Source organism: Ochotona curzoniae, unplaced genomic scaffold (genome assembly GCF_017591425.1).
Source record: "Ochotona curzoniae isolate NIBS_2020 unplaced genomic scaffold, NIBS_Ocur_1.0 contig_908, whole genome shotgun sequence".
Classification (NCBI taxonomy): Eukaryota; Metazoa; Chordata; class Mammalia; order Lagomorpha; family Ochotonidae; genus Ochotona; species Ochotona curzoniae.
In genome coordinates, this window is record NW_024466607.1 from 14,077,744 (window position 1) to 14,101,967 (window position 24,224).

The window sequence follows — 24,224 nt, forward strand, 5'->3', positions numbered from 1 at the left end:
GGATTAACAGGAAGCTGGAAACAAGAATTTGAGGTGGGTAGGGAATCCAGGCACCCCAACGTGGAACACACAGGGGGGTCACAAACACAAGACTGAACATGCCTCCTGCTGCCTATTTCTTATTCCCATGGTTTCTTGACAGTTTTCTTGAGTTATGATGGTGAAATTCTGTTTCCTTGGATATAAATTCCCCCACTTAGCTGCTCGTTAAGGCACTGGCCGCCCCCTGCACTGTGTCATTTCTATGTGCGTGACCACCACATACAGTAGTAGTGGTATTCCTCTTTCCCAACTGGGCGGTTTTTCAGTTCAGGGGCCACAGTTTCAAATGCAGAAGTCACCCCTTTTCTGAGCTCTTGTGGGGTTTGCACTGCAACAGAGCTAGGGATGCCAGAAGCCTGGGTACCAGTCACCCGAGACTGTCCATTGCCACAAGCGTCCTGTTCCCCACAGGAGTCTCCATCCTTTTTTACCAGCCATGGAAGGTCAGCTCTGCTCCTGGCTGCCGTGGGCATGTTTGGTCACTGTCATCAGTTAAGAGCTGGAGTCCTGGCCTTGTGTTGCTGCTCGTGCAGGAGCCAGGGGCCTCACAGCAAATGCTTCCCGGGAGGTGTGGACTGACTGTACACACACTTACTCCTGTCCCTTGACACTGACTACCAGTGCTAGGACACTGTGCTTCTGCAACGTGACACAGGCACAGCCGCATCCGATGACTTAGTGCAGGGGCAGACCCTGAAGGGGACATCAGGTTAGAGGCACCTGTGACTGAGCCGGCATGGGGTCAACCTACCAGGGGTGTAGATGACAGCCCAGCCTCCTCCGCAGGGACCCTCTCACATGGTGAGGGGCCCATGGGAGTCAGGGCTCTCCAGCGGTCCCACAGACTACTACCTGGCCTGGCCTGGGGCAGATCTTCAGGGAACTGTCAGACCCTTTCTTCATCACACACTGGTTCTGAGATGATCGCCACTAACCGCAGCCAGATCTGGGACTTGAATCCCTTTGGCTTCCAGCCTCAACAGCACCAGCCCAGGGCAGGGGTGTCTCACATTAGATACCACCTCTGCCCTGTCCTGGAGCCCATCCCCTTAGCATGCTGGGGCCCAGCAGCAGAGAACAGCTTGTGGTCACACACAGCCCTTTACTGGTGTCTATTTCAAGAGAGTAAATAAAAAATACACAAAACAGAAAAGACCAAACATCCATATGTACAGATCCAGGCGAGCAACAGAGCTCTGTCTCCTTGGGGTGATGGGGGCTCTGAGAAGGTGAGGAGCTGATCTTACACCCAGAACAGGCCAGCCCAGCCACCTGCAGGACAGGCCCGACGGCAGATGGTGTGGGCCACGCCTCAGTCAGAGTCGCAGGCCTCTTGCTCGGTGGTGGCACCCACTGCAGAGGCTAGGCAATCCTCCTGGCCTTTCAGCCTTTCACCTGGGACAGAGGGCAGACAGAGGGGGTAGACAGAGCTGAGCACTTGGGCCAAAACTCAAGGGGGCAGGGCCCCTGGCTGGCCAGGCCCTGCACTTACGGATGAGCTCGGCGATGGCCCTCTGGGTGCGCTTCTCCAGCTTCTCCAGTTTCTTGGCCACATCCCTTTTGAGGTCCCTGGAGCAGGGAGGGAGGGGCAGGTAAGCAGCTGAGACATGGCCTGCGGCCCTCTACACCCCACTCGCGTTCTCTCTTGGTGTCCTCCAAAACCCAGAACCAGCCTTCCTTCTCAGTTCCACTGAAGCAAGGAGACCATTTCTGCCGACCCTCTCAACACAGGGAACTAAATTTGGACTAAGGGAAGGGACGGTCCTTTGGGATCCTCTGTCGGGTGAGTCCCCCCAGTTGCTGCCATGACCCACGTGCCCCTCCAGCCACAGGTGCACCCTCAGCCTTGGGGGCCTCCGGAAGTACGCGTGCTCTGAACCTATTCACTGGCTCTGGGTTGCCAAGAGCATAATCATGCTGGGGCCCTGCTGCTGGTGCTGGTCCTGACACAGACACAGGCTGCTTAGAAGGGCAGGTGGCAAGGACACAGCCCCCACCAGTGGCCCAGGGCAAAATAAGATCCAGGCCTCCCAGCCCATGGACTCCTCAGAAAGGAACCCAAGGGCTGGAGGGGAGGCCTGGAGGAGGCAGGGGCCGTATTTCTGTGATGACGACCCTGCAGCCGAGAGAAACAGACTGGCTGGGGGCAGAATGGTAGTAGAAACCTGTGTCTGCCCTTCCCTCTATCCTGCCTCCACTGAGAGGGTCGGCAGGGCCCAGCCCAAGGCCCACTCCTTGCACCAAGCCCCAGTCAGCCTGTACCAGGCTGCAAGGCTACAAGGTTATACTCACCAGTCAGGCTTCCGGGGGGCGAGGTTGGCCAGGTCCTGGGGAGGGAGGAGACATATCAGAGCTAGGGGACCCAGCCCTGAAGGACGAGGGGAGACAAGATACAACAGTAAGGAGAGAAAGGACAGAAGGAGGACATGGCAAGTAGGCGGGAGAAGAAAGACCTAAAGAGAAGGAAGGGCACAGAGAGCGTAGATGAAGGGGGGTGGGGGAGAGGGCACTCACCACTTCCTCTATGATGGGCTCTGGCTTGGCCGCCTCCAATTGCTCCTTCACCTTTTCTTCCACTAGAGGGCGCAAGACAACAAGGGAAGCCATGGGAAAGAAGCAGCCACACCACCCTTTGGTACTAGAGGAAGGGGAGCAAATGCCATAGGCAGACAAGAGCCCTTTTCCAAATTCAGCACCCCCCAACACGTCTAGGACCTCTGCAGGACTAGGCAGGCACCCAGGACTCAATGCTGCCACCCAGGACCGCTTGTGCGCCTGTGATGAGATAGCAGCAGAGGGTCTAGGAGGCACAGCCTCACCCTTGGTGATATCTGCCCACCTACCTGCAACTGGCTTGGCCTGGGGTACCCTCCTCCTCTTCAGGTCCTCATCCTCTGGGACATAGTTCCGCAGCCTGAGTTCCCTGTGGGAACAGAGAAGGTGGTTGGGAAGTGAGGGAGTGACAGTGTCTCACACACTTCATAAACCTTGCAGGCCAAAACACCCTGAGCCCGCAATCCTTGGCCACCTCCCGACTTTAACATCTCACAGGCAACAGAAGCGGAACCTGAACGCTGGTAGTCTCCATCATCCAGCAGCTGTGTGGCTGCTCTCCAAGGCCTTCTGTGGAGTTGGGCCAGGTATTTTGCCAAATTATCTGTGTCTGACAGTCAAGGGGCCGGAGGGCCAAATGAACCACAGCAGGGAGTGCACGTCGGAGGTCACGGCAAGGTTGGACTTACGGCCCAGGCAGAGCTGCTGGGTGGAGTCACTCTGCAAGCCAGGAAAGAGGGGTCCGGAGGACCCCAGATGGCAGCAAAGTGAGCATTCCTGGGGGCTACCAAGCCTTTTGAAAAGTCTAGCCCGAGACCTATGACACACAGGCCCTTGGGGATGCAGAGGCAAACCCCGCATGCCAGCCAGGGGTGACTGGGGTGAATCCAACTCCTTCCCACTGCTTCTTTCAGGTCTGTCACAGCTGGAGGCTCAGCACAAAGTTCTGGACCTCCAAGATAGGGAAGTTTCCCAACAGGGCCTCTCACACAGGCTGTCATGGGCTCTGAGCCCTGGAGGCAACTGACCGTTGTGGCTACACAGCCTACAGGCTACTGCAATCTTAGAACTTCAGCCCCATTCCCCAGCTCTACCTGCTGCACGTCCTAAATTCTTACACCATCTCCTTTCCTCCTGCCAGAGCCTCTGGGGCTAAGAACCCTGGAGTTGGGTTGAAGATCTCTGCCCGGGTGGGGCAAGGCCATACTCCTAGCAGCAGCTTGCTCTAACGAGCAGGGAAAGGCCATCCTGGTCCTCATGCCCTGATGCCCGCCCCAGGCCTGGGGTAACTGCCAGGTCACTAAGGCATTGAGGGGTGAAGAAGGGCAGGATTGGTGACTTCTGTTCTCAACTGGGTAGGGGAAAAGAGGAAGCGAAACTGGGTGTGGGAGAACTGTCACTCTCAGAAACTGGCCCAAGGCTCTGAAAACTCAGGGAAACCGGCAGGAGAGAGGAATCAGTGAAATTATGGCAGGAAGCCAGAGAAGCAGGTTAAATGGACGTCCAGCCCCACCTCCTGAAGGGCAGGGGACAGGGATGGACACGGATAGTCAGGAGAGAACACCAGCCCTGTCACCCCCAGAGCTGAGTGCCGGTCCAGCAGCAAGACCACCTGGCTCCCCACCAATGAGGCCTAGTCTTGTTCTGGGGCTTGATTTCCCCAGTTATGCTGGAAACCAAGGAGTTGGTGCTGGGCATGGGGCCAGCTCTACCAAGCGAGGGCCAAGTTCTCCCCTGTCCCAAGGAATAAAGACATTTCCCCTCCCTAATGCCCAACTAGCAGTGCCCCCATCTCCATCCCAAGGGCAGGAGTCTCTGAGAGGTGTCAGGGAGTACTGGGTTCTGCCGGAAGTTAACAAGAGACATCTTTTTAAAAAATCTACTTATGAATAAAAATTTTTAAAAGAGAGAAAAAAAATTTACTTATGGGCCTTGGAGAAGTATAAAGACCACAGGGATTTGATGGGCTGCAATGGCAGAGATGAGATGGAAGTGACTGTGTGTGCAGTGCTCTCCCCTTGCAGCCTCCCATATATGTAAGCAGAGGCGAGGCAGAGCTTCCTGCACTCTCCCCGGGCCAGAGGGAGAATAGGGTGCGTTCATGGCAAGTAGAGAAGAGAGTTCTGGCAACCCCACCTCCAGCTTGGCTATGACCCCTCCCATGACCTACATCCTAAAAGTGAACCACTTGTTCTCAGGGACTGAGACTGGCCAGCCCTTTGGCAGGGGGAAATGGAGCTGCCTACAGGGGAGGATGCTTCCTCACCAGCCCTGAATAAGGGTCGGGGCAGACCTGGCTCAACTGTCCAGTGGAAGGTGGATTAGTCTCTAAAGGAAAAGAAACGACCCACAGTCCCAAGTTACCTCTAGACATTCTCATACACCATATTAAGACTCAAAACCAAAAGAAAAATGCAGGCAAAGGAGATGTAGATATTGGATTTAAAAACTAAACTTAAAACCCCTGCCAGGGTCTGGTGGGACCTGGGTCGCCTCGCTCGGGTCCTTGGCCCACTTGTGAAAACTGGTCCTCCTCAGTGAAAAAGACGGAGTACTGGACAGCTGACCCAGATCCACACGGAGGATAGGTCAGCCCACTGAGCCCCACAGGGGACATATGTACCATCCCAGAGGAAGGAGGACAGAACAAATTGGACTACTCCAACCAAATGATGACAGCAAATATCTGGACTAATGGAAACTCTGAGGTTGACTAGTCAGCCAATGGACATTGAAAGGGCTCCCTCACTCTTGGACTGACAAGATCGACAGAATTTCAGAACTATCAAAACCACCTGGGCAGAGCCCTCAGTGTGTGTGCCACATTGGGACCTTGGATTGACATCAGGCAGACACCTCCATCCTTGGGTACTGGGGTAGCTGGGAGGCTGGGTATGGCTTCTCCCCTTATCCACCTCCTGCCCCCAAAACAGGAAGGAAAAATAGAAAATTTGGAAGTAATGATCACACTCACTTTTCCCTAACCCTTGATCCATCTCACTCTGATCAACTATGTTAACATTATCTAGAATAAAAAAAAGAAGTTACATATAAATATTAGATATACAGGATTAAATATAAACCAAATGCAAAAGAATCCACAATTAAAAAAAATAACCCTGCCATTAGTAAAAGTCTAGGATGGTAGACCACAGGAAAAGAAATTTCAGTAGAGAAATAAAGCCATTAAAAGTTATCAGATGCACATTTTACAAGTGAAAAAGACAGCTAAAACTACAAACAGTATGTGAACACACAGATTGAGCTGCAGAATAATGAAGTTGTAAAGTACAAACAAGAAATAATATATATGAATTATGGTAAAACACACACACACACATACACCCCAATACATAATTAGAGTGTCCAAAGCAATATTTAAAAGACTAAAAATTTTTACAGAACTAATGAAAGAACCATACAGAATTCACAAGAGAATAATCAGCCACAAGATAAAGCAATATCATGAACTGAAATGAAAAGCACACGCAGGGAAGTCACTGCCGAAGTGCTGGAAGCCAACCGGGGGGAATCAGAGAAAACCACCCTTCAAAGGAGCAGCCAACGTCTGAATTAAAACTATGGATCGCAGAGGAAAAATGGGGATGGGGTCTTAGAGTGAAGGAATCGATGGCAGAATTCCAAACGTGGCTAAACTGCCTTTAAGAGAAAAATCCTTGCAGGCAAAGAAAGGAGACTGAGGAAAAAAGCAGCATGCAGATGAGTTTATATGGACTGTCCCAAACAGGAACAATGACATGCAGGACTTAGAGGACAGCAGCAGCATAAGCACAAAAGGCAGACAGAGCAGCCAACGACACTCACAGTGTTCCAACAGTCTAGCATTGCACCCACCGACACCGGCACAAGTACTACTACTGTTCATCAGACTTCATAAAGAGTGATGTGAGCCCTCTGAAAAGAAAGGGATGAAGAGCAGGTAACTGAGAGAGGAAGGCAAAGTGTGTGTGTGTGTGTGTGTGTACGTGAAGCACCCCCCGGGGGTGGGGGGAACACACAAAAAGACCAGAGTGAAATCAAAAAGGAAAGTGAGGAAATAAGCCGGAAGACACAGGTACACACACTGAGCAGGCTGCAGCAGCTGTCCTGGGGGCTGGACAGGGCATGACAGTGTGCTGCCAGACACACCAGAAGAGTAGGCCAACACCCAGCCGGGAAACACTGCAGCTGACTGCTCTCATTAGGCAGGGCCTGGCACCTGGAAGCCACTCTGCTGGGGCCCTGGAGCCACTACTGATGCAGCTATTCTTGTTTTAAGAGGAGGAGGCTGGAGCCTGGCATGGTAGCCTAGCATCTAAAGTTCTCGCCTTGCATGCACCAGGGTCCCATATAGGTGCTGGTTCATGTCCCGGCGGCCCCACTTCCCTTCCCCAGCTTCCTGCTTGTGGCCTGGGAAAGCAGTCAAAGACAGTCTGAGGCCTTGGGACCCAGAAGAGGCTCCTGGCTCCTGGCTTCGGATCAGCTCAGCTCTTGTCATTGCAGCCCCTTGGGGAGTGAATCAGCGGACAGAACATCATCTTCTCTGTCTCTTCTTCTCTGTATATCTGACTTTCCAATAAAAGAGGAGATACTATTGTGAGAATATGGGGAAATCAGTCAGGGAGTGAGAATTTGGGGAGGGGGTAGGGAAATCCCAGACCCTCTGAAACTATACCATAAAATAAAAAAATTTCAAAAATTAAAAAAAAAGAGGAGGCTGTTAGAGTCTTGGCCGCCAACAGCCAACCGGGTCCAGATCCCAGCTTTGCTGTCTTGGAGGCACTGGCGGTGGGGATCATATATGGAAAAGTGTACATATGGAAATCAAGAACACCTACCTGTCTACCATGAGACTGTGTGGGGTTGGCCCCAACTGTGGACATCCACACTGAACAGAAAGCTGCCCTAGGTGACAGAGGCCTCCTCTCCCAGGAGGACCACCTTCCCACGCCATGCTACTGCCCCCGAAGCTCCTCCGTGGACCCAAAGGTCACTACTTGCTAGACGGGCGTGTGGTAGATTCACAGCCCAAGATGTGCTGGCACAGAGTGTTGGGAATAGCAGTCCAGCAAACATGCCAGGGCCCCGCCAAACTCCTCCTCCAGTAACAGCAAGGGTCACCAAGCAGAGAGTGATTCCTGTGTGGCCCACAGGGTGGCAGAGTGCACCTGTTTCTGCATACCACACACTTCGTGGCAGGGCCACCCAGGACACATCACAGCCCTGAAGGCCTAGGCAAAGAACAGCCTCCTTCCTCCTCTCTGCCTGCCTTCCCAGTCTATCTGGGACCACAAGCTTGGGACTGCATACTACTGAGCCCTGGAAACCCAGTCTGCTGAGAGCCTGGCTTACCTTAGTCACCTCTGCAGCCTTTTCTGCTTAGAACAGGATATGGGGCAGACCTGGGCTCAGAAGACTGAATCCAACTCCATGGCACTTCCTAGGCCCGAGACAATGCCTGGGCACCTGGTCACTGTGTGGGAAGAGCCCCAGTCCCCAAGGACTGAAAGGCAAAGTGTGGAAGCCGAGCTTTCCAGCCGAACGGCCCTGTTCCCAGGAGGGAACAGAGCACAGTCCTGAGCTAGGAGCTCTGGACAATGCAGACACCAGAGTCCCCTAACTTGCAGGAGCTCACTCTCCTGGGGGACCAGAAGCTGTCATGCAAACCCTCTGGTGCACGTCAACTCCAGAATCCACAGGACCAGAGTCCATGGACTATCCTCCAAGTTTCCTTAGGATAAATTAAATGCCAAGGTGCTCCGTTGGGCAGAGAAGAACAAGTGTGTGTAGGAGAGAACGTGTGTGTGCCAGGAGAGAACGTGCATCAGCATATCTGTGCGCAACCTGCCTCTGGACAGGCCGAGAGGCTGGTCTCAAAGGTAGGCTGCCCAGTGGGAAGTCACGAGTACAGGAAGACAGCACTTCCTGTGTACCTTTTAGTCTCTTCTGAATTTGGAACCCCATAAATCTCCCATGTGTCCCATGTGAGGCTATAGCCATGACCTGGATGACTTCATAACCTCTGAGAATAATGTTTAATTAAAAGGACTGTTCCCGAGCACAAAACAGAAAATTCACAGAAGCGCTGACTGACCCTGAGAGTGCTTTTCTGAGGCTCCCAGAATCTGTAAAGCAACTGGTATTCTTTCTGCACAGAAACAGCCATCTGAACAATACAAACCCCAAGAGGAAGTGGGCAGAGTGGGCAGGCACATGAGAGGCTCACTTCCAGGGGCAGAGCCCTGTACCAGGCAGTCTCCAGCGACCCCACAGCTCTGTGGCCAAGGGAAGCCGAGACCCAGTCCTGCATAAGGGCTTCCTGCCTTGATGCCTAGGACAGAAGACAGCCAGCCTTTTAGGACACCAAGTGTCCTGGGCTACCCAGTTCCCTCCCTGTCAGGAGGTAGATTACTGACTGCCTCTGGGCAAGGACGCCCCAAGATCCCTAAGACAAGTCCAAATTTTTTCATATAGCCCTGGCTTCAGAGCTGGCTCACTCAGCAAACGTCCCTACCCCTCCACCCTTGGGGTTAATCAAGAACACTAAAAAGACCACAGATAGGAAACCCTAGAGTGTCGCTCTAAAGTGTGGAGACAGGAGGGTGGGCACTGTGACATGGTGGGTTAAGCTGCTGCGTGGGATGTCTGCCTGGAACGGAGACCTGTTCTACTTCCCATTTAGCTTCTGCTAATGTGTCCGGGAGGCAGCAAATGATGGTCCCAGTATTTGGGTCCCTGTTACTTAGATGAAGTTCCCAACTCCTGGTGTAGGCTTGGCCCTTGACACTTGTGGGAATGTGGGAGCAGTGGTCCAGGAAATGGAAGATCTTTCCCTATTTCTCCCTCTATGTCACTCAGCAGTTCATATACATACATAAATAATTTTAAAAACAAAAAATAAAACAGAAGCAGCTTTTGTATTTCCTCTACTCGGCTTCCTCCCCAAGGACCTAGAAGCCTGGGCCAGTGTTGGCAAGTACCGCAGGCCTTCCCCAAGGCCAGCTGCAGGAGCCCCAGGCTTGGGTTGGCCAGGGAGATTTGGGGGAAATCACCTCTTGGGGTGTTTTCACACCTTCCAAATTTGCCATTGAGGGAAAGGGGCTGGGAAAAATGATGCTTCCTGTAAATCCAGGATAAAAGTTCTAGATTGTACAAGTGAAAGAAAGCTTAGAGGTGATATATAATGATGTACCTGGCAAGTGGGCCTCAGAGACTACCCACCCTGATCATGGGGGCTTCACAATCAATAGCCCCTTCACTCATTCATCTCCTGGTCCTACCTTCATGCAATTAGCTTCTTTTCTCAGCTCACCAAGACCCCATCACTGTGTATCTGAGGCATGGTGTCTGAAGCCACACCTGCCTCAGCCAGGTCTCTGGGCTCTCTGTGTTCCCCACGGCAAGAAGCCCCGTAGGCTACCACCCCAGCACATCACGCTGGCCACAGTAGAATCTTGTCAAGAGACAGAGAAAGATTTCCTATTTGCTGATTCACTACCCAAATGGCTGCAAGGGCCAGAGCTGAGATGATCTGAAGTCAGGAGCCAGGAGCTTATTCAGGGTCTCTCATACAGGTATGAGTCCCAAGGCTTTGGGCCATCCTCCATAGTTTTCCCAGACCACTAGAAGGGAGCTGGATAGGAAATGGAGCAGCTGGGACAAGAACCGGCACCCATATGGGATGCTGGCACTTACAGATGGAGGATTGAGCCACAGTTGAGACACAGTTAAGCCACTGTGTCAGCCCCAAGGCCCTGTTCTTCACACAGAAAGGCCAGAAGAGCCAGAGCCAGCTGGCCTGAGACTGCCTGGGAGTCCCACTGAGACACATGACAACTTTGGCCACCCACTCACCCAGCTGTGTCAGCCCGAGGTCCATCAAAACCCCCTGAGGGGTGGTTTACAAATAGCTGGCAGCTGCTCCAGGCAACCAGCAGACCCAGGGGTTAGTCAAATGTGGCCCCTGCACAGCGAGCAATGCATTCCATCTGGGACACATGGTCTTGATGCTGCACAATCTGACTTGGGTTCTCTCCATAAATTGGTCAAACTGTGCACCTGGTCAGCCTGAAAGCTCATAACTAACGGGTACTTACAGAATGTGAGACAGAGGATAAACCAGGAACTCAACCCTGATACCTCAGAGATACTGAGCAGCTACAGGGGTTTCACGGAAATATGTTCACCAAAAGACAGACAAGACACATTCTGTGAAAAAAGGTTGCAAAATGGCAGACATCTGACACCTCCAGCCCATAGCTGACTACCTGATCCAGCTTTTCAGCTTCCCACTAATGTGCACCCCAAAAGGCAGGAGGTAATGGCCCAAGTAATGGAGCTTATGCCACCATGCAGGAGACCCAGATGGAGTTCTGGGCACCTGGTTTGCAGCAGCTTTTGGGGTGTGAAGCAGCAGATGGAAGATCTCTCTTACTCTCCACATTCTCTTTCAAATAAATAAATAAAGCTTAAAAAACAAAAACAAGGGGTCAGTGCTGTGATACAAGAAGTTAAGCTGCCGTCTGCACGGGGACATACCATATAGGTGCATATAAGGACCTGGTTTGAGTAATAGCTGTTCCTCTTCCAATCCAATTCTCTGCTAATGCACCTGGGAAAGCAGCTAAAGATGGCCAAGTGCTTGGACCCCACTGCAGCCGCATATGGAGACCAGAAGAATTTCTTAGCTCCTAGTTTTGGTTTGGCCCAGCCCCAGCTGTTGTGGCCATTTGGGGAGTAAACCAGGAAAGAGCAGATCAACTCTGCATTTCAGATAAATAAATCTTTCAAAAAAGTTTTTAAAATGCAGGATATGCAGAGATACATGAATCTTCACTTTCTAATGTCTCTACAGAAATTCTGAATTTCTAAAGAAACTATAATTTATGAACTTCACCATTTTTTTTAAAGATTTATTTATTTTATTACAAAGTCAGATATACAGAGAGGAGAAGAGACAGAGAGGAAGATGTTCCATCCGATGATTCACTCCCCAAGTGAGCGCAATGGCCGATACTATGCCGATCCGAAGCCAGGAGCCTCTTCCGGGTCTCCCATGTGGGTGCAGGGTCCCAAAGCTTTGGGCCGTCCTGGACTGCTTTCCCGGGCCACAAGCAGGGAGCTGGATGGAAAGTGGAGCTGCTGGGATTAGAACCGGCGCCTATATGGGATCCCGGCGCATTCAAGGCGAGGACTCGAGCCGTTAGGCCACGCTGCCAGGCCCACCAATTTTGTTTTGAAAGAGGAAGGAGAATAAAGGTTTAGGGAGTTCAGCTGAATCGCAAAGTCTAGGATGAGGGTTGGCCACAGATGGTGGGGGACAGGGGTCCACTGCTTCTCAGCATCCCAGGCCATCCACTCCGCAGACCGCTCCAGGAGCTGGACGATGCCCACAACCATCAGTTCACCTGGGGCAGCAAGGGGTCAGCCCCTGCTGCTGGGCACTGGAACCTCAGCCTGGCATCCCTGGTACCCATCAAGCAAGCCTCAGCTAGAAGGGCATGTGGGATAGAGGTCACGAGGCTCCTACTGAGGGTATACAGGGCAAGGTGTGGGGCAGAGCCATGACTGGCCTGCCTTGGGAGCCTGCAGGACAAGGACAGGACCAACTTCAGTCTCGCCTGCAATAGGAGGCTGGGTGAGTTCCTGGTTCCCTCCCTGGCTCCATATCAGACACCTGGGAGAAGTCTCAATGCAAGCTCCTTTCCACTTGTCACTCCACCTGCCTCAACTGTGGTTTCCTTACCTACAACTAAGACCACACCCAGCCTCAGAGCAGGGGCCATGGCCAGAGCAGGGCTTGGGAACATCATGACAAACAGGCTATCAAGACGCAGTTGTGCTCTGTTCAAACAGAAGGGCCACCCCCGGTGCCAATTGTGGTCGATGGGTCTCACTACTTCCTCAAGCCTGTGCGCTCTGGATGCATTCACCCACATTTCTGGGCTAGTCCTGGGGCACAGGGTAGCTGTGGGTCTCCAGTCTGCTGCTTCAACATGAGTTGTGGCACTGGGGTCCACCCTCATGGCCCACGCCTGAGACATCCTGGGCCTGGAGTGAGGTATGGATGGGAGTTGCCCTGGAGGTACCAGTGAATGGAGATATGTATGTCAGAACAAGCTGACGTCATGGACTGGCCACACACCCAGGAGTGCAGACCCACCCCTGGAAAGGAACCCACATAGGGGAGGAGCCTGGCATTGGCCAGACCAAACGGGTTGGGCACGGGGCCAGGTCTCTCAGCCTCAGCAAGGGTGGGATCTCTCTCCACAGGAGGGTCATGTGTGTGCTAAGTTGGGGAACAGGTTCTTCATCCCTGAAGAAGGAAGGTCAGGGTGCTGATTTCTTTTGCATTATGTGCCCCTCGCCTCGGGGAGAACCGCTGGCCCTCAAGGTGACCCACTACCCAAGCTGGGTGCACATTTCTACTCAAAGCCATGGGGTAGTGACAGTTGCAGGGGCTGGGGGCTTGGAACCTGCTGCCTCAGTCAGCCACCTGACAAGACACACACCCCTTCGGCCCACATGGGACGTGCAATACCTCTACTCTCCAACCAGCCCCAAGAACCCAACAGTACTTCCCACCAGGCTGGGCACACAGCACTTACTCTGCCAGCAAGAATTACAGAGGGTCAGAAAAGAAAACCAGAGCAGCAGTTGACAAGAGGGCCCTCTCTGTGGGCCAGCTTTCCAGGGTACCTCTTCTTATCCGGGCAGTGAACAAGGGGCTGGGGGAGGGGCTGCCTTAGGCATGAGTCACTGACTACCAGAGTTAGCCACAAAAGGTTGGCTCTGGGAAGAAGGGGCCCTCATGGGGATGGAGCACCTCCTGCCTCTCCTCCTCTCTAGGCTGCTTTACTTGCTGCAGACCTTGTCTGTCAGATGGGGATGTGGCTGTATAGGGAAGAGGTGCGGGGACAGGACTTATCCAAGTAGAGTACTAAAGAATTTCAAAAGGAATTGTGTGATCTGTAGATTCAACACAACTATAACCAGCAAGTTTTTAAAACCAGATCTTGGGCCCGGCGCGGTGGCGCAAAGTGGTTAAGTCCTCACCTTGCACGCCCGGGATCCCATATGGGCGCCGGTTCTAATCCCGGCAGCCCCGCTTCCCTTCCAGCTCCCTGCCTGTGGCCCGGGAAGGCAGTTGAGGACGGCCCAAAGCTTTGGGACCCTGCACCCGCGTGGGAGACCCGGAAGAGTCTCCTGGCTTCGGATCGGCATAGTATCGGCCATTGCGCTCACTTGGGGAGTGAATCATCGGACAGAAGATCTTCCTCTCTGGCTCTCCTCTCTGTATATCCGCCTTTCCAATAAAAAATAATAAAAATAAAATCTTAAAAAAAAAATAAAACCAGATCTTAAAAAGCTGATCATAAACTTAGAATGAAGAGCCTGGCATGATAGCCTAGTGGCTAAATCCTCGCCTTGAGCACTCCGGGATCCCTTCCAGCTTCCTGCTTGTGGCCTGGAAAAGCAGCAGAGAATGACCCAAAGCTTTGGGAACCTGTACCCACATGGGGGACTTAGAAGAAGCTCCTGACTCTTGGCTTCAGATCAGCTCAGCTCCGTCCATTCTGGCCACTTGGAGAGTGAACCAGCAGACAGAAGATCTTTCTGTGAATCTGACTTTAAAATAAAAATAAATTTTAAAAACAAACAAAAAACTTGGAAAAAGGACAAAGGAGCTAGAAAGAAGTCTCCTTGCGCAGTGGGGCAGGTGCAGTACAGGCAAACAGGTGGGTGATGTCAGCACAACTGGAGAGGATCAGGCAATGAGGCACCTCCTCCCAACCCGACAGGTCTTCCCATGTCTTGGGTTAGACACCGATGCAGCTCTGCCCATCTCCAAGGCCTGTCTCATGTGCTGAGGCAGCAAGGTGCTACATGGCACTCCTCAGTCAAACCTGTTTACTTCAACTCCCATGCATCGGCCTCACTCAGCTCTCACCACTGCTACTCATGGTCTCCCCTCGTACCCACCACCCAAACCCCAGTGGGAAAGCAGCTGTGGCATTTGCGCTAGCCATTAGGCAAAACAAGTTCTAGCCTTAAACCCATCTTAAAGTTGAAGTACTGAGGTTTCTTGAGGCCATGTGGCTTGCCCTCAAATCTAAGGCTGAATTCCAAATCAAGGGGCTTGCTCCATCTGCCTAAATCCTCCAGTTCCAGGGCTGGTTGCTAAACCAAAAATTGCCTCATAGCTGTTGTTTTCCCAGGTGCCCAAGTAAAAAATGTGCCTGATGAACCAGTCATACCAATCCATGCAACTGGCTACCACTGCAAGGCCCCTGCACCTCTGCAAGGGGCACTGAGACCTGGAAGGTATCTAGGGCAAGATCTTGCTCGCCAACACCTAACAGCACCACGAAGGAAGCTGAAGCCAGGCATTCACAGGCAGCATACCCAGGGTCACCTGGCAGTCAGAGGTCATAGCCAGGCAGTCATGCAGGATGGAGCCGCTCGGGGAGGACACCAGAGTGAGGCTTGAGGGAAGAGGCTGGGAAGGAGGAAAGTGAGTCACAGATGCACCCAGGCTGGACGCAGGTTTAGAGACAGATCTTTCTAACTAACCTGGAGTCATCCCGAGACACAGCAGGGCTTAGGAGTAGGGGTCAAGGGGACAGAGTGACTGACGTCTGTCCATGTCTCCCCAGTGAGAGTTTAACTCACCATCCACTGCAGGTCTGCAGCACTGAGCCTTCCAAAACAGAAATTCTACCCCACAGATCCTGGCCTGAACTCAGCAAGCACATTCTCCATTAGGCCTTGGTTGAAGGCAGCCAAGAGCAGGCTCTGCACACCTCTTAGCACACTTGCAAGGGGCTACCGCCCACGGGGGTTCCACCTGGCACCCAGGCTCAACCCAGTAGACTCAACTGGCTATTCTCTGCTTGCAAGAACAGAGCAATCTGAGATGCTCACTGGCTGCTGACCACAGAGGTCATCCTTTTCTCCCCAGAAGCAAAGGAGGCTGGGGATGGGGTCTGCTCTGTTCCCTAACCAGAGTGCCTTTCCACACTCAGCTGCATGTGAGGCAAAGGGTTTCCCCTGGCTGGGACGAACACAACTGTTGCTCTGGGAAGAGGACATCAAGGTCATCTGTCAACACAGACGCAAAGTCTGGTCCCAGGCAGAGTTCCAACTTGGGGCTGGCCACAGAATGGGGTAAGGGACCACTGGGACTGGGGGCATCTGGAGGTTCTCCCAAGCTCATGAGGGTCAGGTGCCCTGCTCTCCTTGTCCTCACACTGGCTCCTACAAACAGTCCCCACCACTTCTGATGCAAAGCAGCTCATGGTGCCCTGGGGAGGAGCAGCCCTCCAGTCAGGGAGGAAGGCCTTGTGCTTCACACCACAAGGGAGCAGCGCCCAAACCCTGTTGCATGTGCTGTTCAGACAATTTCAGTTGACTCAACCCAATGCTGTTTTTTTGGCAAAAACTGACTTCTCCTACATAAGGGTATGAAACTGCGGGGTGAGAATGAGGGTGGGGCATAGACGAAGAATGAGAAGTCTGGGCTGAGCTCTACACAAAACCTGAGACATCAAAGGAATGTGAACAGAGTAGAAAGGCAGAGTGTGAAGGTTAGAAGGAAACTATGAGCAGCTGTGCAGCTACCGGAAGGCCAAAGGTGGGGAGAGAGGGGGAGGATGTAGAGAAGGCCCCAGATGAGGGAGCCACGGGAGGAAGAGGAGAGAGGCAGGCAGAGGCAGGGCTGGGACCCCATGGAGACAAGTGGGAACTGGAGCTGGGAGCAGAGCAGAGCTGCACGGGTCATTCACCTGTGCTTCTCGCCTTCTTCCTCCTCTCTGGGCTGCTTGGCCTTGAGCTCCCCCTCTTCCTTGTCCTGCAAAGCAAAGGAGAAAGTCACAGCTTACATGAAAGCTCCTGTGCCCGGAAGCTAAGAAGGAACAGGAATTCTCAGGAGCCAGAGACACCCTGGCCCCTGGCCAGGACCAGCTTTGTGTCCCAGCCTCTGCGTGGGGCTCATGCCTGCCGCTTCTGAGCCTCCCTCCCTGACCCAGGTTTGAAGTCTCTCATTTGACCCAGTGTCAGGCATGTGGTGGCTCTCGGGAGAGCAACGGGAAGGGTGAGGAAGGAGGGGGATCAGGTTGCAGAGGCCAGCCCGCTCTTCTCAGGTTACCACAGCACCCACTGAGCTGAGAACCATCACCACGTGCATTGGAGCAGGTGGGGGTGAGGTGGAGGGAACACAGAGCAACCAAGGCAGGAGGAAGAGCTCCATCTCCCAACTCCCCCGCTGGACCAGGGGCTTCTCAGAAAATACCTAATTGATTTCTTTCAGGAAATGACAACTTTTAACTCAGTACTGCACTGGAAACAAGAGTCACTGCCCAGACCTGAGATGCACAAGGCTATTTCAAAAAGATCATGGAAAAAAATGAAGTGAAAAGGTAAGTGTATTTTGGTGGAAAAAATTTGAAGTTCACACATAGATTTTTCATTGTGCACATTTTCCACAAGCAGGTTGAAAAACCTACATACGCGGAGACAGAGGTGTGAGGAATCACAGTTTCTATGAGAAAAATCACTTCCTCTAAATGCGCTTCCTCTAACACTCCCCCTCTGCCCGGTCTTGTTATTGTTCTGTCTAGAGAAGTCCTGTCTACCTCAGCCTTCTTAGGGTACACACTTATCTTCCAGGGGCACCCAAGGCCACAGCAGAAGGAAATGGCCAGGCCGCCGCCTCCTGCCACAGATGACACACTCCTGGGAGCATTTTCTCCTTTCCTATGCAGTCACTCATCAGATCAACCTGTCCTGCAGACACACTGTGAGCTCAAATGCATGGGAGTGCCCAGCGGGCCGCGCAGACCTGAGGCACCCAGGACGGAGCCCTAGCAGTTGTCTTTGCAAGCCAGGATTGTCCCCCGACTCACTTCACTGCAGACAGCAATCTGCCTTTGACCTGAAGAGCCATCCCCAAGCTGCTTCCCCAAGGAACAAGGACAAGTTGGTACCACAAACTTATTACAACAGCTGCAGGGGTGAAGCCTGCTGGCAGCTGTGTGTGCCTGACAACGACCTGCCTGTCCAAGTGGCATCTGTTCTCCAGTTGAGGACCTTGCCGTGCTTTGGCCCCACAACTTGTGAGGGAGGAGACTGCCAAACCAGGCAGGAGACCTGGCCTGAGAACAGCTTCCGCAATGGGAACAGGCAGGGCGACCCATATCCAGGCTGCCCTGTCTCACAGGGATGAGGCAGCAGGCACAGAATAACTGACCCAGTGGTGGCAGCTATGGGAGAAGGTTCAACATAGATCTCAGGGATGTTTCAGAACTAGAGACAGCTGGGCAGGGATGGGAGTGGCACAGGGGAGGGGGCAAAGATGGATGGTAGGTAAGGTTGTCAAGGCAACGGGAGGCCTGCCACAGAGCTCCAGCTCAGCAGGTGGGGGCAGACTCTGGGGGGGAGGCACTCTTGTCTGGTGAGACCCAAGAGGAGAAGGAGAGACAGGGCTCAGTGGAGGTTCCCTAACTCCAGGAGAAGGCTTCTTTCCATAAAGGTCTCTGTTAACCTGAACCACCTGACAGAAGAGGGTGGCAACTGCAGGCAAGGGAATCAGCCTTTGCAAATACCAGGCCCTTTCCCAGCCCTTGAGCAAGGTCAAACCCAGCCCCCACCACTGCCACCACCCTCCCAGAAACACTGAAGTGCCTTGGTAAAGGCCAAGTTATTCATTAATGAATGAAAAAGCACCCTACTCTCTAAACAACATTTAAAAAAAAAAAAAAAGAAGAAAGAAAGAAAGAAAAAAAGGAAGGAAAGTGACTGCCAGGCAGGTGACCTGGAATGGTCGGCACAGAGGGAAAGATGGGGGCACCTGCAATCCAGCCTTTCTGTCAGAGTGGCTCACAGACACACTGCTTGATAAGTTACATGTGTGGATGATTCAGAACCCGAGACCAAGGGTTGCATGTCCAGGGGTTCTGGTCAGAGGCCAGGGGGAGTGGGGCAAACAGCAAAGAAAATGGTTCCTGGAAGATCCTGGCTTGGGTCACCAGGCCTGCACATCCACCCCATCTCCCCAGCGTGGGAGGATGGCAGCCGGTGCAGCCCAGCCTCGCAGCCCACCTGCCCTCAGTCCTGGAGGGCTCACAGGATAGCCCATCTCAAGGTCTGAAGCTCACCCAGGAGGAAACCCAGGAGAGGAAAAGATTTGCTCCTGGATACAGACCCCGTGGGTGGCAGCTGCAGCTCTGGGTCAAGGGCCCCCCTGATCCCGGTCCTGTGTTGTTGCCAGCGAGACAGGAGACGGCTTATCAAGGGTGGCACCGCATTCCTAAAAAAAGCTCTGATCTCAGTAGCCTTTCCTGTGCACCCACACGGCCCAGGCCCCAGTGCACACCAGCTGGCGGGCAAGGCAGGCATGGCACACAGCCTCCCAGGAGCCGAGGCACCAGGCTTTTCCTGAGACCCTGAATCCAGATTTCTCTCCATGCACTCCTCCCAAACCCCTCCATCTGCTGACCCCTCTTCTCCTCTACCATCTCCTCAGGTCCCCACTGCAATAAAGTCCCCAACCACTCCCCTTCAGGGACCCTGCCAGCCCCTCCACTTCTGAGAGTACAGCTTTTCCGCATGCCCCCCCTTCCCCAGCCCATTTCCTCTAAGTCTCACTCCACCGTATCCACCCACATTACACTGCCCCCTTTCTCAAAGCTCCCATTGGGCCTCCTTGTCCTAGAACATTCTACTCAACCCTACAAGCCTGGCCTGGGGAGGTGCAGCACCCCAAACCCCTGCTGTTCACGCTGGCCTCCATCCAGAACACCCACCCTAATAACCCCCAAATACAGCCCACTGTCTGGCCAGTCCCAGAGGCTAGCTCAAAGCCTCCCCAAGGGTGGCTTTCTCAAGACTTCTGGGCAGAGGACCCAGCGCACATCAGAGCCAGACCCCAGGCCGGGCCACGGACCAATGGCCACTCCTATTCACATCCAGGCCTTGGCACCCATTTCCCAAGTCCTTCTCAGTGTGGGCATCTCTGGAGCCTCTTCAAGGTCTTGCCCAGACTCTGCCTACACAGACCTCCTCCACAAATTTCCTGCACTTAACTGCTGCTCTCCACTGGGCAATGGTCAAAGCCTGAGGAGCACTGGGGACCGCAGGGCAGAAGAGGCCTGGTCTAAGTAAGGCCTCCCACACACTCCCTACCCGAGCTTGCAAGAGGTAAGAGCCTCTGAGGGGACCTTTAGGGATCTGAAACCCAGCTCTGCCCAAACTGGCTTTGACCAACCTGCTTCCTAATGTCTGAAACCTTTTGCCAGGGACTAAACTTCCACAAATAAAATTAGAATCATGCAGGATCAACACTGGTTCCCTAAATGCTCGACAAAGACTTCAGTGATGCCAGCTTGATCTGAGGCTTTTCCTGCAGCCTTTAGAAAGGACTACTATACAGATTCTCTATTTCTTGTGCAACAAATAGTGTTCATTTGTGCTGCTTCAGGAACACTCGTGTCACCCGAGTTGCTGAATTCACTTCTATTAGCCCTTCTATGTAGGTAACGTCTGCAGTGATGTCCACTGGCAATCTTTGTCTTTTCTTCAGGCCAGCCAGAGGTCTAGCATCCTGGCATGTCCCTCTGTCTTCTGCCCTCAAACATGAGTACAACCGTCTCAGGATGGACAGGAAGGTCGAGCAATATCAGCTGGCACTGCTGCCTAAACATAGGGCCAATGCCACCAGAAACTCAATCAACTTCCAGATGTGTGGGGGGTGGGGGAGAAGGAAGGTTGTCATGTCTCCTGTTGTCCCTTGCCTTCCACACTAAGATTAGGGTCCCTCTTCCCTTGCACAGCCCCTCTTGTGTGGTTCAAGAAGAAAACAGAACCCTGCCTCCAAGCTACTCAGAGGAGCAGATCTGGAGGAAGGCTGCATTCATGTCTGTGTATGCCAGGGTGGGGTGGACTGACAAGGAAGAAAGAATCCTTAACTCAATTCTAAGTTCCCAGTGGGAAGCAGGCTGAGGGTTCCCAGGCGGGGCAACATTCCTGGGAGGGGTAATTGGCAAAGGCTGAGAGCAGAGTCAGGGCACCGGAAGGACCTGCGTAGGAGGTGAGGAGGGCGGAGCTGGTAGCTTCCTTTGGCAAGCAGTGGCAGGGTAGGGCAGTAGGGGAGGATCCTTAGGCAACCAATCAGATACCACTGTCCAAGACAGAGCACCCAGAAGTGAGGTGCCATGTGTGGTGGGCTAATAAGGTTACATCTGAGGGCTGGGTGCTGACGTCAGGGGCAGGTGTACCCATGCTGAAGGGCTTTAGCTGAGGGGCTGAAGGAACAAATCCAGAAGTAGAAACTGTTTGCATTATTCTCCCAGCCACTGTCTTCATCCTAATCACCCATCCTTTATGAGTCTTACATGTAACAGAGGAAATCAGTAGCCCCTCCTCGACAGTTAAAACAACAAGCCACCAAGCAATACTGGATACTGAAGCTATGAGGACACAGTTCTTGAGGATTTAAACTCTGATTCTTACTCCCCAAGGACACTAGTCCGGGGCTCTCCCTTCCCGTAAGGAATAAGGGAGGCAGCAAAAGGCTGGGGGAAAGACTGCAGGTTCCTACTGTCCAGTAGCCCTCCTTGAAGCAGCCAGACACCAGGAATGCCAGGTGCACACTGCTCTCCCTCCTTAGCCTTCAGTGTGCCCACTGCACATTCCCTCAAAGAAGTCCTCCACGGCAATCCAGAGAAAGCCAAGTGCCCAAACCCTTGTCCCCTAGAAACCCAGTTGGAGCCTTGCTCCTTGCGACTGGAACCCAGAAAAGGACAAAATCAGAAAGAGATGGGCATTCAGAAGAGCTGACAAAGCTAGGGGCAAACCTGCCTGCTCTGTCATCATGCCTGCTGCTTGTCCTCTCAGCTAGAGAGGCGCTACAACAGGATGGAGGAACTTCCTGTAGGGAGTTCAATGGGTAGGGCAGTCCTGGGGTTTGACTCACCCTGAAAGATGGAGTGATAAGCCCTTGAGTTGAGCATACAACAGCTATTCCACCACCACCACCACACCTGGGACCAGTTCTGTTACCCAGAACCTACAGACAGCCAAGGAAGTCCTGACTGCCCCAGGCCAATATAAGCCCACCAAGCTGTAGCACTGCCCACCCCGCGTCCCCAGCACTCGGCCCGCTGCTGGGAGCACCTGGCCCGAGTGTCTATGCTGTGATCTCCCGGAAGGCAGCTGCCTGTCTTACCCGTTTGTCCCCATAGACTAGCGCAGGCACAGCTCTGAGTCAGAGCATACCCATGGAAATCTCCCTTCCCTTTCTTCTGGGCGAGTCCTAATGACAGTGACTGCACAGCACTGTTACAAGAAGGAAATGACAAGGGAGGAGGAAGGTGAAAGGCCTGCAGCTTGGGTGGACCAGCAGCAGACCTGGAGGAGGAGGGGGGAGAAGGGGCCAAGACCGGAAGGGAGAGCTGAGAGAGCTGAGAGCAGACCTCCCATCAGCGAAGGGCTTTCACTTCGCCACTCAGAGTGAGCAGACGGGGCGATGCAGCAAGCCATCAGAGGACGCCTAGGACCACCTGTGTAGGGTCTGAGTGGAGCAGAGGTGCTGGGGTTAGGGAGGAGACAGGGTTGTCCCATGGGTGCAAGGCCTCCCCAGAGCCTGGACAGACAGAACAAAGCACTGAGGCTGGAGGCGGGGCTGCAGCAGTGGGGCTGGAGATGATAAGGCTGCGATAAGAGCCGGAACTAGGCCAGCAGTGGCACAGAACAGGCTCTGGGGAGATAGGGAGGGGCCAGAACCCATGGAGGCCCTGCCACTGACTCACTCTGACAAAAGAGGTGCTGGCGCTGAGGGGACAGAAGAGAAAGGGCAAGGCAGGGATCCCAGGGCTGAGGCTGAGGGGTCAGGGCCTGGCTAGAGGGGAAAAGAAGCCCCACTCCTTGCAGAAGAGGGACAGGGCTGGCCTCACCCTTCTTCCTCATCCCGAGCCCAGGTCATGACACACAGAGTCAAATGGCTCCTGGTGGCATCCACGGCACAGCCCTGCCCCAGGCACAGCTGGCATCCTGCATGTGGAGCAATCCCTGAACCAACTCCCGTCTTACCCCTGCCACACACGCATAAAAGACAACAGGCGATTCCTCCAGATCTTTCTTTATTCAACTGCAGACTGCAAAAAGGTTATAGGAAACAGAATGAAAAGATGTTTATTTTGATGCCAAAAATTCTGAAGTCAGTCCATCCAGTCTTTTCATAATAAACATTTCCCACACATTTTTTGAAGCCCTCCTTAGATGAGGTGATAGGTAAGTGGCTTGATTTGATTTTTCCAAAACATACACGTCGTACATGTATCAACTATTATATTTATTCCATAAACATGCAATTTTTATCTGTCCATTAAGAGTGACCAGTCTGACCCCTTGAGGGTGGTGGGCTGGAGGCACATTTATGAGATTTCCTCACAGAATCCTTCATTCTTTCCCACCACAAAATTAATGCAGCTGGGCCCGGTGTGGTGGCCTAGCGGCTTAAGTTCTCACCTTGAATGTGCCGGGATCCCAAACTGGCACCGGTTCTAATCCTAGCAGCTCCAACAAGCTCCCTGTTTGTGGCCTGGGAAAGCAGACGAGAACGGCCCAGAGCCTTGGGACCCTGCACCCACGTGGGAAACCTGGAGGAAGTTCCTAGCCCCTGGCTCCGGATCGGCGCAGCATCGGTCTTTGCGGTCACTTACGGAGTGCATCATCGGATGGAAGATCTTCCTCTCTGTATATCTGACTTTCCAATAAAAATAAATAAATCTTAAAACGATAATTGCGCAGCTAACCTCGGCTTGCTGGACTCCGAGGGCCAAGGCTATGCCTATCCTTAGCAGAAAGGTCTTCTTAAGCCCTCCATGACAGCCAACTCTGCCTGGACCTGCCTGTCATCCGTCTTCTCTCTGAGATGCCTGCCCACCACTGTGCCCAGCACCTGCAGCTAACTGCATGAGAGAACCACCACTGAGTGAGCAGGATTCAGGGCTGGCTCCCCACTTTACTGGCTGGAGTTTCTCCTTTATATACCCAGAGCCTCCCGACAGTGGTCATACACACTGGCCTATCACCAGCCTTGTTGCATGGATGCGAGAACTGAGGTTCACTGATACCTAATGTCCAACCTGCTTTTCTCATCTGGCAGAGCTCCAGGCGTGGGACACAGACACCTGCAGCCCAATTCCCTGCTGGCATGTCCAGCTACTTGCTGAACCCCAGGGCTGCCTATTCCACCATCCCTTCCAACCACCTGGAGTACAGCAAGCAGATCTCATCCGGACCCCGCCACAGAGAACTACACCCAAATGCTGTTCAGCTATGTTCTCCCAGCCTCCTATTATTTCCTGCAGTAACAGCTGCCATTTTTACTGAGTGACAGTAGGTATGCCAGCAAATTGACCATTCAACTGAACATTACTGACTAGAATCAATAGTATTCAATTAACCACTGCGAACATTTAGTAAGGTCAGCACCCCTTCAGCTCTCACAGTTGAGGAAACTAGGACCCCAGAGCCTACCAGGAGTGGGGCTGCCAGGATCCAAATGGGAGGAGTCAGGCTTTGAGCCTCCACCCCCCCCGGGAAACCCCTGTATCTTATGCAGGTCCTAC

The 24,224-nt window shown here is 53.1% G+C and overlaps 1 protein-coding gene across 1 annotated transcript in view; it reads right to left on the bottom strand.

Annotated features, from left to right (window-relative positions):
- Window positions 1-1,139: 1,139 nt before the first annotated feature.
- The window catches only part of CCDC12 (coiled-coil domain containing 12), a 39,708-nt gene continuing 16,623 nt past the window's right edge, over window positions 1,140-24,224 (bottom strand). The window contains exons 2-7 of the mRNA XM_040994362.1: window positions 16,380-16,444; window positions 2,886-2,965; window positions 2,557-2,618; window positions 2,335-2,369; window positions 1,535-1,611; window positions 1,140-1,437 (exon numbers count right to left, since the gene is read on the bottom strand). Of these exons, the coding sequence (XP_040850296.1) occupies window positions 1,355-1,437; window positions 1,535-1,611; window positions 2,335-2,369; window positions 2,557-2,618; window positions 2,886-2,965; window positions 16,380-16,444 (402 nt within the window). The 3' untranslated portion in view covers window positions 1,140-1,354. The remainder of the gene's footprint in view (window positions 1,438-1,534; window positions 1,612-2,334; window positions 2,370-2,556; window positions 2,619-2,885; window positions 2,966-16,379; window positions 16,445-24,224) is intronic.